At 45.4% G+C, this 16,084-nt stretch overlaps 1 protein-coding gene across 1 annotated transcript in view; it reads left to right on the plus strand.

Moving 5' to 3' along the window:
- The window catches only part of PTPRK (protein tyrosine phosphatase, receptor type, K), a gene marked incomplete at its 5' end in the record, with an annotated part of 82,304 nt that extends 80,113 nt beyond the window's left edge, over positions 1 to 2,191 (plus strand). The window contains one exon of the mRNA XM_010135812.1: positions 720 to 2,191. Coding sequence (XP_010134114.1) covers positions 720 to 773 — 54 coding nt within the window. The remainder of the gene's footprint in view (positions 1 to 719) is intronic.
- Between the last annotated feature and the right edge of the window lie 13,893 nt (positions 2,192 to 16,084).

Below are 16,084 nucleotides of genomic sequence, written 5' to 3' on the forward strand. Positions count from 1 at the left end.
CCTGCTGATGGATCGCGCTGGCTTCCTTTGCAAACAAAAATAAATCACAAAAGCAGATTCATTTTGTTAGGTCGCAACAACAACAGAGACTGAGTTAATCTCCCTGGTTTTTCTTCTCCTTGCCCTCTCTCCTCTCCTTCCTCCTCTCTCTGCCCCAGCATCAGCTCTGAACAGCAGCCTCATTAAGCAGAACTCCTAACCACGATGAAATGTCGCGCTTTAACTTCTTTTTTAAGCGTGTCCCTGATCCCTCGGACGTGACAGTGACACGACTGTGCAAACGGGTTGGAGTCACAGCTCGCTATTCCCTTGCCGTTCCCCGGCTCTCCGAGCAGCAGCTGCTGGCAAGGGGCTCGGTGTCAGCTCCCTGAAGTCTAGACGATGCAGCCAAGTCAAGATGCTTTCACCGCGAGAGCGCTCAGCCCGGTGGGAGAATTTCTCATGATAAAACCCCTTCAGAGGATGCAAACAATCAGAGAAGCCAGTCACTGCATGTCATGGTCAGGTTCATTGGTTAGGGGGAGTTTTTAAGTCAGAGCTTCTAACGTACCTCTGCAGTAGGGAAAAAAAAGAAGAAAAATAAACGCCAAGTGTGTCAGGCTTGAAGTCAGAATTGCACAGTAGTCAGCAGAGGCTGGTTTTGTTTGTAGCTGTTGTTGCTAATTGCATCAGAACCGTAGTTTAACTTCTCTTGTTTTTTCCCCTCTCTCTCCTTAAAGGAGCAATATCGCTTCTGCTACGATGTGGCGCTGGAGTACTTGGAATCCTCGTAGTCGGAACGGATGTGGCCAGGTTCACCAAATACCCGAGTCTCAATACGCTGTTTTGACAACAGTTCTTGATCCTGTGAAGAAAGATTTTAGGGGAAAGGGGGGGGCTGGGGGGGCGGGAGGGGTTTTAAATTTTAAATGCAAAGTATTTTTCTTATGAAGTTGTGTATCTTAATAAAAGAACTCAATCTGTTTCTATGCCTGTATACAGTATCCACATTTAGTGCCACATAAATACGATTTGATGAAAACCAGAGTCAGAAGAGATTTGCGCAAGTTAGGACTTCTCAGTGTTGGTAGATGCAGCCGTCTCCTGATCGCAGTAGGGCGACCATCTGTTGCATGTCTCAATATTTCCTATATGGTATTAATTTTTCTTTTTTTTTCTTTTGATACATTGTTGAAGTACAATAACAGTGCAAATTGATAGTAAGGTTCCTTCTTTATACGTTTCAAGTGTTGCGTATATATATTATATATATAGTAAAAACAAAAACTGGCTTATTTTGTTTTAATGTGCAATGATGGCTGGATCACATAAAGATCTTTATAAAGAAACTTAAACATAAGCCAAAGACTCAAGTGTAAATATGTCTATATGGAGAAAGCACATGTATTTATTGTTTACTTGCATTCCTTTTTTGATGGCTGAAAAAAGAAGAATCATTTTTCTTGAAGAAAGCTTTTTTTGCTGAAATCAAGTGTAAACAATTTTTGTAGTTTATTTTTTGTATGTTTTAGTGTAAGTAGAAGACATACTTTTTATGCATAGACCAAGAAACATTGGTAGAGTGGTTTTGTTGTGTATATGCTTGTGATTCAAATCCATGTAAACAACCCAGTTATCGAAGGTCTTTAACTACAGGACCAAAATCAGAACATTTTCCTGAAAATGTATAGTTTTTCACCGCTGCATTAGTTAAATACTGATCCAAAAACTATGTAAGGAAGGGCACCCATCCCAGTGGCCTTGCCGAGGACTTGCAACCGTGTCGGAAGAAATTTTTAAGCACCATTCAAATTGTAAGGGAACCGGTTGTTCAAAAAAAAAAGAAAAAATAATGTGAAGCACAGGTCACCGGGAGGACTGCCAGGCAAATACATGGCTCTGCATCTGCCCTTCAGGGTAAAAAGTACTTGTTTAGCAAACTGTAAAATCAAGCAATGTTTATTTTGATGTTTACGAACATGTAAGCTTTGCTTCCAAGAAAGCAAAAGTTGAATAAACCAATGCCAGATTCTGATTATAGTTGTGGTGTACAGAATATTACTGTGCTTTTGCTTTAGCTCGTTCCCGTTCGTTCACAAGGTTTCCTATAGTTCACCAGCTGAAATCATTCCAGTCTCTTGTTGGTCTTTTTTAGAACTGACAGTAAAATGATAAGGTGCTTTTAGATAACCTGTAAAGTAGGAGTGGATTAAACTTTTATTTAAAGATTATTTTATGTATAATTTCCTATTCCATACTGACCAGAGTGATTTTATGGGGTTGTGGGGTTTTTTCTTTCCTGATAAAGACTGTAGCATTACCATCAGGCTGAATGAAGAGTTATTTTCAGGGCAAGCTCGTGTGTTGGGGACAGTGGGGTCCATCGCCATCAGCACTTTATAATCCTTGGTAAGATCTTTGTGTCCAGTTTCCCCTGTAAGCACGCCTGGTGCAAACACCAGTATGAATGCTGCCACCACGCTGTGCCTACGCTGGAGTCCTCCAGGGACCGTCCCCCTCAGCTGGCAGGTTTTATAGCTGCCAGGGTTGTGCTGCACAGGAGAACTCTGCCTGTGGTGTTCAGGTACGCTGGGGGTCCCCTGATTTCTGTGAGTGTAGCTGACTGTGGCGACCTAATGAGCTTTTGCAGTAGCTCGTGATTGAAAAACCTGTAGGAAGTTCCTACCTGCAAGGGAAAAGTGTGCAGAGGGAATATGATGGGGGAGAAGCAGGTCAGAAATACCGTTCTCCAGTAATGGTATATCTTGGGGTTCTCTTGGGCAAAAGACAATATTAGAATTGGCTTTTTAGCATCAAAACAGGAAGAGACAGTTTGCTGTCACTGAGGCAGCTCTTTCCACTCTCGTCTCGGCCCGTGGCAGCAAATACCAGCTTGGTTTTCTAGGAGCAGCAGCTCTGTTCCCCCAGGTGGATGCTGCTGCAATGTCCTTTTCTTACACCCTTGCCAGACAGACGGAAGAGGAGTGGGGAAGCTATGAAAACCTGCCCCAGAGAGAGAACGGCTATTTCTCATAAAGGGGGTGTGCAGTGGAGGGGGAGAGTATTCCTGGCCTCAGGCACTTGAAGAGGGAGGTATTTTACTCCCTGAGGCAGTGAAAAGCCACCAGCAGCAGTATCGAAATGTGCCGGCAGCTCCTGCCCTGGAGCACTCAACCCGTAGGTTTCAAGGCTCCTTCTCAAAATCTTTCTGCTGGCTATTGCCCTTGCTGAAACATCAGCAGAGCCTTGGACAAGTGGCTACAGCTGGCAAGGGACATGGCTCTGCCTTCCTCAATGGCAGACAGTGAAGACCGGACCAACACAAGCAGTAAATAATTATGGAGAGCAAATGGGTGCCAAGTCAGAGTCCAAAGAAGAGTCTGATTCTGCCGTCGCTGTTCATAGCGACCCAGCTGCAGCAGAAGGTGTGAAGGGACCTGAGGGATCCGAGCCCGGCTGGTTAATGAGATCCTAGAATCTACATTTCCTGCTGCCATCAGGAAACAACAGCCTTGAAAGAGACTTCTTGGATAACAGTCACAGGCGGGAGTTTGGAGCTTGAAGCTTAGAATCCTCAGTATATGCAAGCAGATACTGGGATTTATTTTGTTCAGGAAGCTGCTCAGAGAACAGAATCACCTCCTTTATGGACTCTCCTTGCCTTCCCCAAGGTACGACATTAAGAAACACAATATTCCTCACAGAAATTTGAAAACAAAAGCTACTGCAGGAGTGTGCTTTTCGAACAGTTAACACTCTCCCAAACCAAAGGTCTTAAAAAGCGACCTGGGGACGCAGCGGTAGGCGAGTGCTGTGTCACCGAGCCTCCAGGGTGAACCGATGTTAAAGGACAAGGAAGGAGCAGCCAGGGGAGAAATGTTGCAGAATCCTTGTGGGGCCAGTCCACCTGGGCTGATAAATGACTCTGTAAAGGGCCTCTTTTCAGCTTCGTTCTGCTGCTGAAGAAACCCTGAGATCTCGAGAGAAGAAAAGTCACTCATTTCTGCTGTGCTTTCCTGTCTCACGTAGAGCTCTGAATTGAGGTAAGCGATCCTAATCTCATGAAAGAACCTTTGTGGTGGGATGTTGCTACTGCTCTTCCTTTGTTAAACAGTCGAGTTCTTGTGACCTCTGCAGATCCAGGAGAGTCTAGGGTATCTGTGAATATTATGTTTTTACCTTCTGGGGTTAACTAATTTGCTGGGAACAGGGTGTGTGCACTGAGGATGGGACTTTCAGAATATGCAGAGGTTTAGTCCCACAGATTTCCCTTCGACTTTATGCAGCAAAACCTCGTCTTCATTATTTTGTATTACCTAGAGGTACTCTTTGACCAAAATTTGAGATGCTGACTATGTAGAAGTGTTTCTAAATTATTTTAGGCATGCTGGGTGTTTTTTCTTTAAGCCCGAGTAAAAGAATGATGTGAGATTGTGGTGGTGGTGGTTGACAGGCATAAATGTTGTTTGGCCCACGCTTCTCAGAAATTAATTCTTCCCCTGCTATTGGGTTTAGAGCCCTAATTTAGGCAGAGATTGACATGTCTGAGGACAGGCATAATAGGATGCTTGCCTAATAATAATGTCTATTAACTGTGTCTTGGCCAACAAAGAACAGATGTTGTTGTGCCTTGTTGAGATACAAAAGCTTGATTTCAGTGGTTTTTTTGTAACCCTTCTAGCTTCCATCTGCATCAGAAAATAGTCCTGACTTCACAAATTATATCAAGATAAGTTTGAAATCCCCATATGCTCAGAGATTTTTCACATCCTCACTAAGCAAGCAGAAAAAATGAAGACTGTAAAAAAAAAAAAAAAAAACAACCCAGCAACAAAACCCCCTATTCTGACATGAAACCAAGACGTGGTCTTTCTGCAAGCCTTGCAATACCCTGGAGCTTTTTGGTAATGAGCACAGACTGGCATCTGGCAAAACACGGTCCCTCCAGACTCTGAGAATACGCGTGCATTTTCCTGCCAGGTGCAAACCAGTGCGAGGTCTTTCCATTTCACGGTGGAAGACTTTTGTCTCTCTTTTGTGTATCTGATCTTCTGTAGAATAGTGACTGAAAGGACTGAAGTGACTGAAAAAAGCGTTTTGCCAAGCCCTAAAATTTTGAAGAAAGTTGCTGTCTTTTTGCACTCCGAGAGCAAAGGAGATTGTAGTATGTTGAGAGTTTCTCTCTGGAGGTAACCGAAGTGAGTTGGTTTTTGTAGCAGCCTTAAAGCCAGACTGTGATAAGTTTCAGAAAAGTTTTGAAAGACGTTTGTTATGTTTAAGTGCCAGCAGGTGAAATCCCAGCTCATCTGTCAAGGTCAAGGACATTCAGTCTCGCTACTCGTGTTTTATTCGTCTTTCTGATCTACTTGCTGTATCCATGAGCGGGCACAATAAATAGCCCATCTGGTCCCACAGTCCAGACTTTAGCTAAAACCTGGTGCTGTGAAGTTTTTCCTCAGTTTCGGGATGAAGTTGTTACAAAACTTCCTGATGATACTGATTAGCAGCACGAAATTGCCTCTATTTACTGCAAATGCTTGAACCCACCTGCTGGAAGGGTTTCTGCTTTCATTCTGAGTTAGGTAGAAATCGCAGACTTAGAAAGCTGTGGCACTGCTGCAATCTTTTCTGTTGCCCAAAGTAGTATCATCAAAGGGTCAGCTGATGCAGTTTGCACTGTATAAGGAGGCTGCTGCTCAGTTTCATCTCCTGAAGCGATCAAGGTTTCCAGCGTACCTTGCATTAAGAAATACAGCAGCGTTTGAGCCGTGGTTCTCACAGGTCAGACAACTTCAGGGAAGAGGGTGAAAATTGAGCAGAAAAGCAGTGGACGTGCTATAGGTTCTAATATTTCTCCTGAGTGAGATGACCTGGTTCAGCTTGTGTGACAGTGAGCTGTAATTACAGCTCTGAGAAAATTGCTGTGTGGTTTTGTCTGTGGCAAAGGCTTTAAAAAAAAAAAAAAAGGCAGGGAAGAAGTGAAGGCTTTGTTTGTACTTCAGTGTGCCTTCCTTTCAGGCACTTGTTTGCTTCAAATAGGAGCCTTGCTTAACACAGCCCTTCCTAAGAAGATAGTCCTTTAAGTGGCCAGAGCCACAGCCCGCAGCCGTCCGTCTCTGTCCTTAGGAAGGAGTCAGCTGTTGGTATGTGGCTTAAAGGCAGCAGGTAGAGGTATGGTGGATGCTCTAGCGCGTGCAGGAGGGACCTGCGATGGGCAGAGGCCCAAGGAATAGGTCTCTTGCTTTTGCGCAGGGCAAAGAGAATAAAACAGTCAGTGGACGGACTGGGACCAGTATGAAGAGAGGAGTCTTGTTTACTGGTTGTTAGGGCAATGTCACAGGAAGCGCTGGCCTTGGACATAGGAATCGGCAGGATGGAGAGTACGGAAAATCTAGATGAGGTGGGCACTTCCCCAAAAGCATGTGGCTCTGAAATATATGGACGGAAATAAAATTCCTGAGCACTCCAGCCAGGGGAAAAGTTTCAAATATTGACCGTATGTTGTGCTCGTGGTCAAGCAAGACTGAGCACGGCTGCTGAGCGGTGCTGAGCGAGGGACAGTGTCAGCAAAGAAACGGGCAGTTTATGTGAGCAGCTCCTTCCATAGAGGAGAGATCTGAGTAGGTACCATGAAAGACTTAAAAAATAGTAATCCTCCAAACCCAGTCTTAGCACAGGCAAGAGACTTGAGGATCTGTTCACATACCTCATTTCACGACCCATGAACCCACTTGGATTTTGGACATTTTGGCAGTTTGTTACCTTGAACCCCACAAAGTGCCATTTTTTTGTGACACCGTATTTGTCATTGCTGATCAAGAAAAGGAGGAGAACAACGCTGCTGCAGTGCTGAACATGATCATTCAGGTAGTCCTTAACGTTAGTTTTGAGGACAGGCCACAAATGAGAAGTCAACACCACCAGTTCTAGCTCAAGCACGATGTCACAGGTGTGCTCTCAGCCCCCGCTCCCCTGATTGAGAGCTACTTTGCAGGCTTCCTTCCCATGCTTGTTTTTTTCAACATAATCACGGTTTGGTTTTGTTTTTCCTTTCTGAGAAGAACTAAATTTATACCAAGAAGAGCAAGATTGGAGACTGGGGGGTGAGCGGGAAAGCGTTTTGGGAGAGTGCTTGGAGAGGCAGCTGCTTGGCTATGGCCTCAGGGGAGCCACTGTAAAGGAAGATTTTGAAGGCTGAGAGGAATTCTGACTGTCTTGAAAACATAAGCCAACTTGATAAATGAAATAGCTTCAGAGTCCTGCGCCGCTTTTCACTGATTTTTTTTTTCTTCCTCTGCTCTTTTATCTTCTACATCTTAGCCCAGGCTGAGGCTAAGCAGGCAGGGGATGGGACGTGATATTATCTCCGTGATGCATTCCAGCTTCTCAGAGGAAAAGATTTCAAGGAGTAGTTTCAAGTTTATACAAAGTGGCTGGAGCAGCACATCCCACCCTCTGATCTCACCCGAGCCAGGATCAGCTGGCATCTCTGAAAACAAGCTTCTTGCTGTTTGTCACTCAAAGTCTGCTGAGTGAGTTAAGCAGGATGACATTAACTTCGGTAAAAAGTGGAACAACTGCAGCTGCGATTTTGCCCCTTCCTGTTGGGTGGAGAGTAGGTGACAAAGCCTACTCCCTTCCAATTCTGTGACGGTCTCTCTGATTCTTTCAAGGTCTGCGGGCTGTAGAAGCAGCGTGAAACAGCACAGAAAGAGGCTTGGCTAGTGATGTGTTTAGGTGGTTTTGACTTGAAGAAAAAGATGAACTTGCCAGTGTATGGGAGGAGTTGGTTAACCCAGTGGCAGATCCTAGGCGTTACGGGAAGGGAGCTACGAGTATCTGGGCACCGCTGTACTCCGGGGTGTGTGATGTCACCGACCTTCTGTCGCGGAAGTTCCAGAAATGTGCTGCAGTGAAGTGACTTTGAAATGAGACTTGAACATTAACTAGCAGAGGGATTGTAGCAAAAACCGGTTTTCCCACGTGGAGGTACACTCCTGCCTCTTTGCCGTGGGGCTGGGTTAAAACACGTGGCTCGGCAGCAGAATTCAGAAATACGATGTTCCGGGAAGACCGTAACTGCCCAAAATGAGGTGAGGCACCCCAAGTTACAGGCAGCTCTTGAGTCCCTGCTGTCCAGGCAAGGAGAGAGGACAACCCCAGGGAGCAGCATCGTGATGAGTACCTACCGTAGGGCAGGCTTGGATGAGCCTGGTTATCTGCTGGCTTTAGGAAGCTGTACAGAATCCCAAGAGCGTGTTAAAACAGGAATCAGGGCACTTTCTTCAGCATTTTTGTTCAATCTTTGGGCTGTTATTTGATGTAACTCTGCTTGCTTTGATATTCTCTCTTCTATAAACACTTCGAGTGTTCAAATGCTTTTTTCCTGTCTTTTAAGAACCTTTTCTATTATGATGTATTAAATCTTCCTTGGCAAGCTTGTCTTCAGCCATACTGCGTTGGTGAGGTTTGTAGCTGAGCAGAGACCAGAACGCAGAAAAAGAAATGAGGAAAATACGTTGTTTGTAAAATGGACTTTGGTGCAAGTCATGGCTTTGCAGATTTCAGATTTCATCCTCTAGCCATGGGAAGTCAGTTTAAATTAATTTGTTGACATAATTCTACCGGAACACTTACAAATACGTTCCTCAGAGAGATATGAAGGGAGTTGTAGACTTGCATTTTTCAAAATGTATCTATCTAATCACGCCGGCTGTTTCTTAGACCTCACAATGTGCTCAGCACCAGAAGGTCCAGGATGCTGCAGTGCCCCACAGGCGCTCAGCACCCCCTGGCTTGGGGTGTCTCCCAGCATGGTGAGGAGAGGGAAGGAGAGGGGTCCAACTGTCGCACTGTATGCTTCACCCAGGAGAACATGTGCTAGGAACACGTTGAAGGAGATGCCCAAGGGTCACAAATGCTCTTGGATGTCAAATAGATGTAGGTGCAACAAACTGAAAACAAGAAGAAAGGCTGGCAGAACGGCTCAGACTCCAAAGTGAGGGCCCCAGGGTGTTTGCTTACAGACTGTTTGAAATCTTAGATAATTTAAATGAAGTTTGTGGAGAAGGACACAGTGAAGGAGCCTTGGCTGGATCGTAACATATGTTCCATATTGCAGGGCTGCCTACAAGGAGAAATGGATGCGGTACATGCTGCTCAGCCAGTTACCACGCGACAGGAGAAGTAATGAGATGGATTCAGCTTTGGAAAAGCAGACAAAATAGGTAAGAAAACACATGGTGAGTCCTCTGGCTTGAGTATTTTAATAGGAAAGGGCTGAAATACACACTAGAAAAGTTAGAATAAGAGCTACCTATGAGTTATTCAAGAAAAAAGTGGGGGGTTGCAGCCTTTCTGTAGGTTGTCCTGGAGAAGACGCCCTGTGCTCTTTCCTTCTCCACTGCTGGCAAGGCACACAGGCTTACTGACCAAATTCAAGAAGGAAATACATTTGTTTTCCAGCACTTTTCCTCTTCCCAAATGAGTCTGTAAAGCTGCTCACAGCGGGAAGCCTGCTGCGTGCCGTTAGTGATCTCCCTGATTGTTAGGGTCTCCCACAAAGGTGCTGGAGGCTGTGTAGGATTGGAAAAAGCTGTTGGCCAGCAGCCGTTGCAATACCACATTTCTCTCCAGTGAGGTAGAGGGTGGCATGTGGGGCACCACTGAGGACATCAGAGTGGTTTTGGTGACCACCCTGTTTATGTTAATGATACCGGGCAGGGCAGAAAAGGCAACACTGTGCCCTCAGGAAGGGGGAAATAGGGCTGGCAAAGCAGAGGGTGCTTGTCCTTGCTTGATGTGAAGCAATTGTATATTGCTTATGCTGGTCTCAGATTTTTATGGTCAAATGTACTGGATTCCGCTTTAATTTAAAAACCAATCTCTATTTAATTGCACTAGGAATCTTCCCTGAAACCAAGTAACTCTATGGCTGGTGAGTATAAAAAAAAAAAAAGCCCACAGGACACAAACAAGGGAACAGAGCACTGGTTGTGCCTCTGCCTGGGCCAAAATGCAGTCGGGTCATGGCCCCCAGCCCCACCGTCCCTGTGGATGAGGAGCTGTGAGAGCAGACTGAGACCTCCCTGGGCACCCTCTTCTCCCACAGGCTGAAACTCTGGCGAGTGCCAGCCCAAGGGTCTGGCTGCCTCTTCCAGTAAACTGCCCCTTTTAGCCTTTTCTGTATTTCTGATCGTTTTCCCACACCTTGCTTAGGTTTTTCAAATCCCTTCATCTGTGTTCAATTAAAAAAAAAACCAAAACCACCAAAATCCTCCAAGAAAGAGGTCCACCAGCTACTGAAATCGTGATACTGCTTCTCCTGAAGGGCGAGCAAGGGGCGCCTGGAACGAGGCCACAGATGCAGATCGCTTAAGCAGCAAATGCGTCTGAGCTTTCGTACGGTGAAATAATAACGATGACGAAAATGCCCTGCAGCAGGCTCATACCAGTGCCACGAAAAAGGTAAGAAATTAGGGTCAATTTAACTGGTAAGTTGGTAGGTGTTAACTGTGTTTTATGCGGAGCCTTTATTCTTCGACGAACACACGGTTTTGCTGCAGAAACAATTCAGGTTTAGACTCTGATACACAGAGTGGAATTAATTGCAGTTCAGGTTGTTCTCCAACTTTCTGAAGCTGTTCCCAAAGTCAGGGCAATAAAATTTTGTGCTTTTTTAGAAAAGTTTGCCTTTACAGTTAAAAAAAAAAAAAGAGAGGAGAGGAATGCTTGGTTTCATATGTGTTTTAAAATGACAGCTGATACTCCAGTTCCCATAAAAACGGGCAAACACATGCAGTGCTACCATTTTGTCACTAATTTGGAAGTCAGACAACAAGTCTGTCATTTAAGATAAATATTAAGCGCGACATAAAATTCAAGGTAACCATTATTAAAATAAATGTTTTGTCGATTTCTTTTCCCAGCTGCTTAAACTAAACCCTGGGATCTAATGCTCGCTTAAAAAGGGGTTATTAGTGCTCTTTCTTCTGGTAATGGAGACATTAGAGAGGTAAGGAATGTGAGATGCCAGTTTTCATTCTAGTGCTGTTAAAGCTCTTTGCTGTCAGGGAAAGTCAAATTGTTTTGCCTCCCTTCTGTAGAAAATTGTCAGTTGATAGGTGAAGCTTCAGGAATAATTAGTGAAAGTAGATGTGTAAATTCCGTTGGGGGAATCAATCTTTCACAAATATATTTAAATTAATTCAATGTCCTTTTCTTTCAACAGTGGCAGGGTGCAAAAAAATTATTTTGGATTCCTTTAACAGCATCTAGAAACCTACGTTCCCTCTTTAAAAATAAATTACAGCACACCCCACTCAAGAAATCACAAAGGGAGAGAGTGATATTTAAAATTAATTCAAAAAAAATCTCCAACGTGTCTCCAGCTGTCAAAAACGCATTGAAGATATGCCAAGCCTATTTCAAAACACTTTTTGTAATTTGAAGATATCTCAAGTAATTTTTTCTCCCAGTGTAAATCTTTAATGGACCTCTACATCTCCCTAAAACTGTGGGGTGTCTTTCTGTTTTAGGTCCCTCTCCTCCTTTCAGTTTCCCCTCCAAAAAAACAACCACCCACAGAAAGGAGCTATTTAGCGAAATCTGCAGGAGTGGTTGGGTTTGACTTTTTTTACTTCTCTTTTTTTAGAGCGAGAGTAGCAAACTAGTTCTGCAGTGAAAGCGCTTTGGTCACGCTTGGGACACATGGACACAAGCCATGGGTCTGCCGTAGGTGTTCCACCCAGCCCTGGCTGAGTCGTGAGCTCTGTGCTTGGGCTCTGCTTCTGCGGAACGATGCCTCCACTGGCTGGGCAAGGTAGGGACCAGAAATGGGCAGTATTCGCCTGGCTGTTGAACCGGTGATGGAGAGGTCTTAGGGTGTGGCGCCACATGCAGAGGTATTAATGTTCCCGCGGGAATACTGAGTTGACGTTCTGTGCTGTTAAATAGTAAGTGGTGACACTAGTTGAGGATCGCCTGTGTGGCCCATTCTGTATGAACACCCATTTTGACAGGTTCCTCTTTGTATTGGGAAGGCCCAAAACTCCCACTCTGTTAAAACATTTGCATTCTACTTTGTCTTCAAAATACTTTATGAACTCTTAAAAATCAATCATCTTAATAGATTAATGAAGACAAGCAGCATTAATTAATACCTGTCAGTCGATGGGGGGACTTACAGCTTGAGGTTTTGAGTGCATACCAGTGCAGAGCTTAAAAATTTCAGATCACGTCGTTCCCTCTGTGCCTGGAAAACCATCAGCGCAGCTGTCGGTTTGTGCAGCTCTTGAACCTTTCAGAGGTTTGAGCATCCGATTCATACACAGTGCTGAACCTTTAGATACGTTTATTGAGACCGTGATGCTAATCACACTCACCAACAGATGGAGAGAGAGTTGCGGAGATATATTTCTTCTAGTTTGCTGATGTATGCAAAGCAATTACTCTTCCTTGAAGAAATTTTGGGGAAATGCGTGTCGGTCCTCTTTGCAGGACTGTAACTGGAAATGCCATTATCACGAGGCGTTTCTGTGGGAAGCCACAACCAGCTGAAAGCCACAACTCTTCCTTATTAAGAATCTACTTCAGCCCCTATTAAAATCAATGGAAAGACCTTTCTGAGTCCAGTAGGTACAGAATTGCTCAATAAAATGTAGAAAATACCCACAGGTTATTATTGTTCAGTCCATGAAAACAGTCAGCCAAAACCTTAACTATTTTTCAAAATACAATGTGTGTACATGTGCTTCAGTTCTTCCAAAAGCACCGGGGGATCCTGGTTCCTCAATAGACTGTGCACTGGAGTCCAACAACCCTCAGGGCTCAGCAGCTTTTACCAACAGCCTTTTGCTCACACCCGCTAAGCCATTTTAATTTCACCTGAAGAGCACGGCTCTGCCGAGCGGGGAGGAAATTTCAAAGAACTCAAAGCGTAGTTCCTGAAAGCATAAAGCTAACAATGCAATCACCGAACATCAGAATGTTCCAAGATTTTAAAGGCAGGAGCCATCACAATTCGTGGGGGTGACCGCCTGCATTGTGAAGGTGTCGGGCTTTTCGATGCAATCGTTTTTGTACCAAGTCCAAAAACTTGGAGCGCAGCAAGAGAATATCTGTTGAGGCAGTAGGTTCCTGTGAGTGAAGGGTGCCACCACAGCCGATCACCCGTAGGAATGGGTGATCCCTTTCTTGATCAGAATTGTTCTTGGTGGTGACCTATAGTCCTATATTCATTCAAGGCTAAACATCCCAGGTGTTCCCTTGGGAGGTTATTTCACAGCTCAGTGCACTCGTGTCAGAGAAGATTCCCTACCGTTTAGTCTGACTTTATTTTTAATGACAGGTGGAGTTTCCACCTTGCACTGGGAAAAATAGTGTAAGTGTACGGAACTTCCTGCAGTATCCTGGGTTTGGTTCAAAAAGCAGCATAACCAGTTGATAGAAACCTCGCTCACATCTGCCTTCCAGCTCTTGGTCTCTCCCCAGTTTCCCTGAAGCATCTTCCTCTTTGGAATTACAGCTCTGCCAGCTCCAGTGTAAAATACTGGTGTTTATAACCTCCAATAAATGGGGCATATCCTCCTGTAGACGTAATGCCCGGCTTCATATTTACAGGATGATTTTAAAGATTCCCTTCCACCAGCTCAACTAATGGCTGCATTTATCTGGAGAATGGTCTGAGCTTAAAAAAAATACCACAAACCTCCACAGGCTTGAAACTGGTTGGAAACTTGAAACACTTCGTTGGTTTCCCAAAAACCAGTAAGTGCAACACATGAGTGTTCATCAGCGGGGCAGAAAAATATTCTTGGCAATAGTTTTCAGAATTCTGCGTTTTGCCCGTTTGTCCATTCTTCTGCGTTAACAAACCGCGATGTCTCCGGCACATTCCCCTGCAGCCAGTTTCTGGCCACCCCGGTGGAGCAATGAGCAGGGCAGAGGTGGGTGTGCTTTCAGGGTGTGAGGAATGGGCTCGGATATTTTCCTCCTCTCGGCACAGCATACGTGCATTTTTCATCAGCTCGTCTTAATCTTCAGTGCTGAAACCTGGATGAAGCAAAATGGATTTTTCCAAGTCAAGATCCTCCTGAGGATTTAATCTCCAATAAAATAGCCCCCCAAATGGTCCCTTATTACCCGCAGTCCATGATGGTGATGTGGTAATCTTCCACTCCGTGATAAAGGATGGTTCGGAGATGGCAAATTGTTTTTCTCTGCACTTGGCATCACGCATCCGACTGGCAAAAGCTCCTGCAGAGCGTTTGGAAGAACAAATCGGTGGTTCTCATTTACCAGTCTAGGTGCTAGCAGAGATGGGGACTCCTCTGATAACGTGGGAGCAGTGGGTGGTGTTCGTGGTTCACATCGCAATTTCAGACAAAGGCAGGGAAAAGGGAGAGATCAAGGTGGTTTGGGGAGTAACAAGGGTGGGAAAATACAGGGCTTAAGGGGATAGAAGGGGCTGGTCGCACATAAGGAGGCTGCTGGCCAGCGTGCTCGTCTGTTCGTGCCCCGCGCCGTGTCAGCACAGCCTGTCCTGGCTTCTCCTTCATCTCCGTTTCTAATTATTTTGCTCTGTGTGTGTGCTCACATGGAGATGGGGCTTCTGTACCAGCCCCTGGCACAGGTCTCTGGGCCTTGAGGGCTGCTGACGTGCCCCGGTGCCCACCGGATCAGAGGCTGGTCACTGCGTGGGCTGTGCCCAGCTGCCAGAAGGATCCCCACTGCGTATACACATACGTATGTATTTCCCACTAACAGACCCCCAGCCAGAGCGGGGAACAGGGTGAAGCCATTGCGCGAGGGCTGTGGTTTGTGCCAGGCTGGGCGGCGTGCCCGGCGGTGTGCTGATGTCTGCAGCTGCTGCAGACCCGCGCGTACTCGGCCGTGCCTCTTGGGAGCACGGAGCTGCAGCCATCTCCTCCACTGCTGGGCTGCTGGATTCAGCAGCAGAAAACAGGTTTTGTTCTGGTTTTTCTTGCCGGTTGGTACAGTTACTAATTTCTAACGTGCATTTACAGTCCGTGTTAAGTGTTTTTTGCGGTGGTGTTCTTGGCAATCTCTTCAAAGCAAAGAGCCAAATACAGGAGCATTCAGGAACAGCAGAAATGGCCTTAGGGGCTCTTTATCCATAGGCCAAAACAATTTGGACAGGTAAAGCCCAGCTGCTGGCACCGACAATACCTGACAGACTTGAGAGCTGCCACGTCAAGAAAATTGGCTTTGATTTGCTGGAGCTGCACAGGTAATTTTTAGACATATAAAGATGTCCCACTGAAGTGGCTGCAACCGCTCACACATTTCAGAGCTCTGTACCCTGTAAGCACCAGCTTTTTACAATGCGGGTCTTTTGATTCCCACTGAACGTGTGTGATTTCCCCAGCTCTCTCCCAGATCAATTATATTTGCTTAATTTCAAGTGTGTGGTGTGGGGAAGGGAGAACGAGGGATCTTTTGTGTTAAAACAGTTGTGGGTGGTTGGCTGAGCGTGTCTCTAGTTTGGCTTTTACTAATACCCGTCGTTCCTAGACCGAAAGTCCTGTTATTCATCTTGCCCGCAGCACCTGCAGCGTTAGTGACTGGCATAGCGAGCTCTGCCCTTGCAGGCTCCCCACTTATAAACCTATTTCACAGTCTCTGGAGCAATAGTTGTTAAGACCGGGTTAAACCTGGGCACCTACTATAAGCATTTTGGATTTTTAATATGCGAGGAAGCCTGTGTTGTCTCCCCCAAATCGTTACCTATAGATGAAATACAGACACTAAGCTTTTTGAAGGCAAACATAAGCTTTTTGAAGGCAAACAGTTGATTCTGTCGCTCACCATTTGGTTCACATCATGCTCCTTGCTTCCCCTCCCAGGGAGATGGGAGAGCAGTGTAAGGAAACATGAAATCACAGTCAGTCGTTTTCCCAGGTGATGTGAGTCTGCCGCTTGTTTGCTGCATGGTGTCGCTCTTCAGGGGAGTGTTGCTGCAGTAACAGCGCTTCATCAGGCTCCGAGCAGCAGAGTCGGGACCAGCCCTACAGGTATGCCCCCAGTGCAGTCTGATCTTCACATAGTACTGGGCAGTAGTCTCTTGAAATTCATTCCCAGTTGC

The sequence above is a fragment of the Buceros rhinoceros genome, unplaced genomic scaffold (assembly GCF_000710305.1).
Source record: "Buceros rhinoceros silvestris isolate BGI_N320 unplaced genomic scaffold, ASM71030v1 scaffold4485, whole genome shotgun sequence".
Classification (NCBI taxonomy): Eukaryota; Metazoa; Chordata; class Aves; order Bucerotiformes; family Bucerotidae; genus Buceros; species Buceros rhinoceros.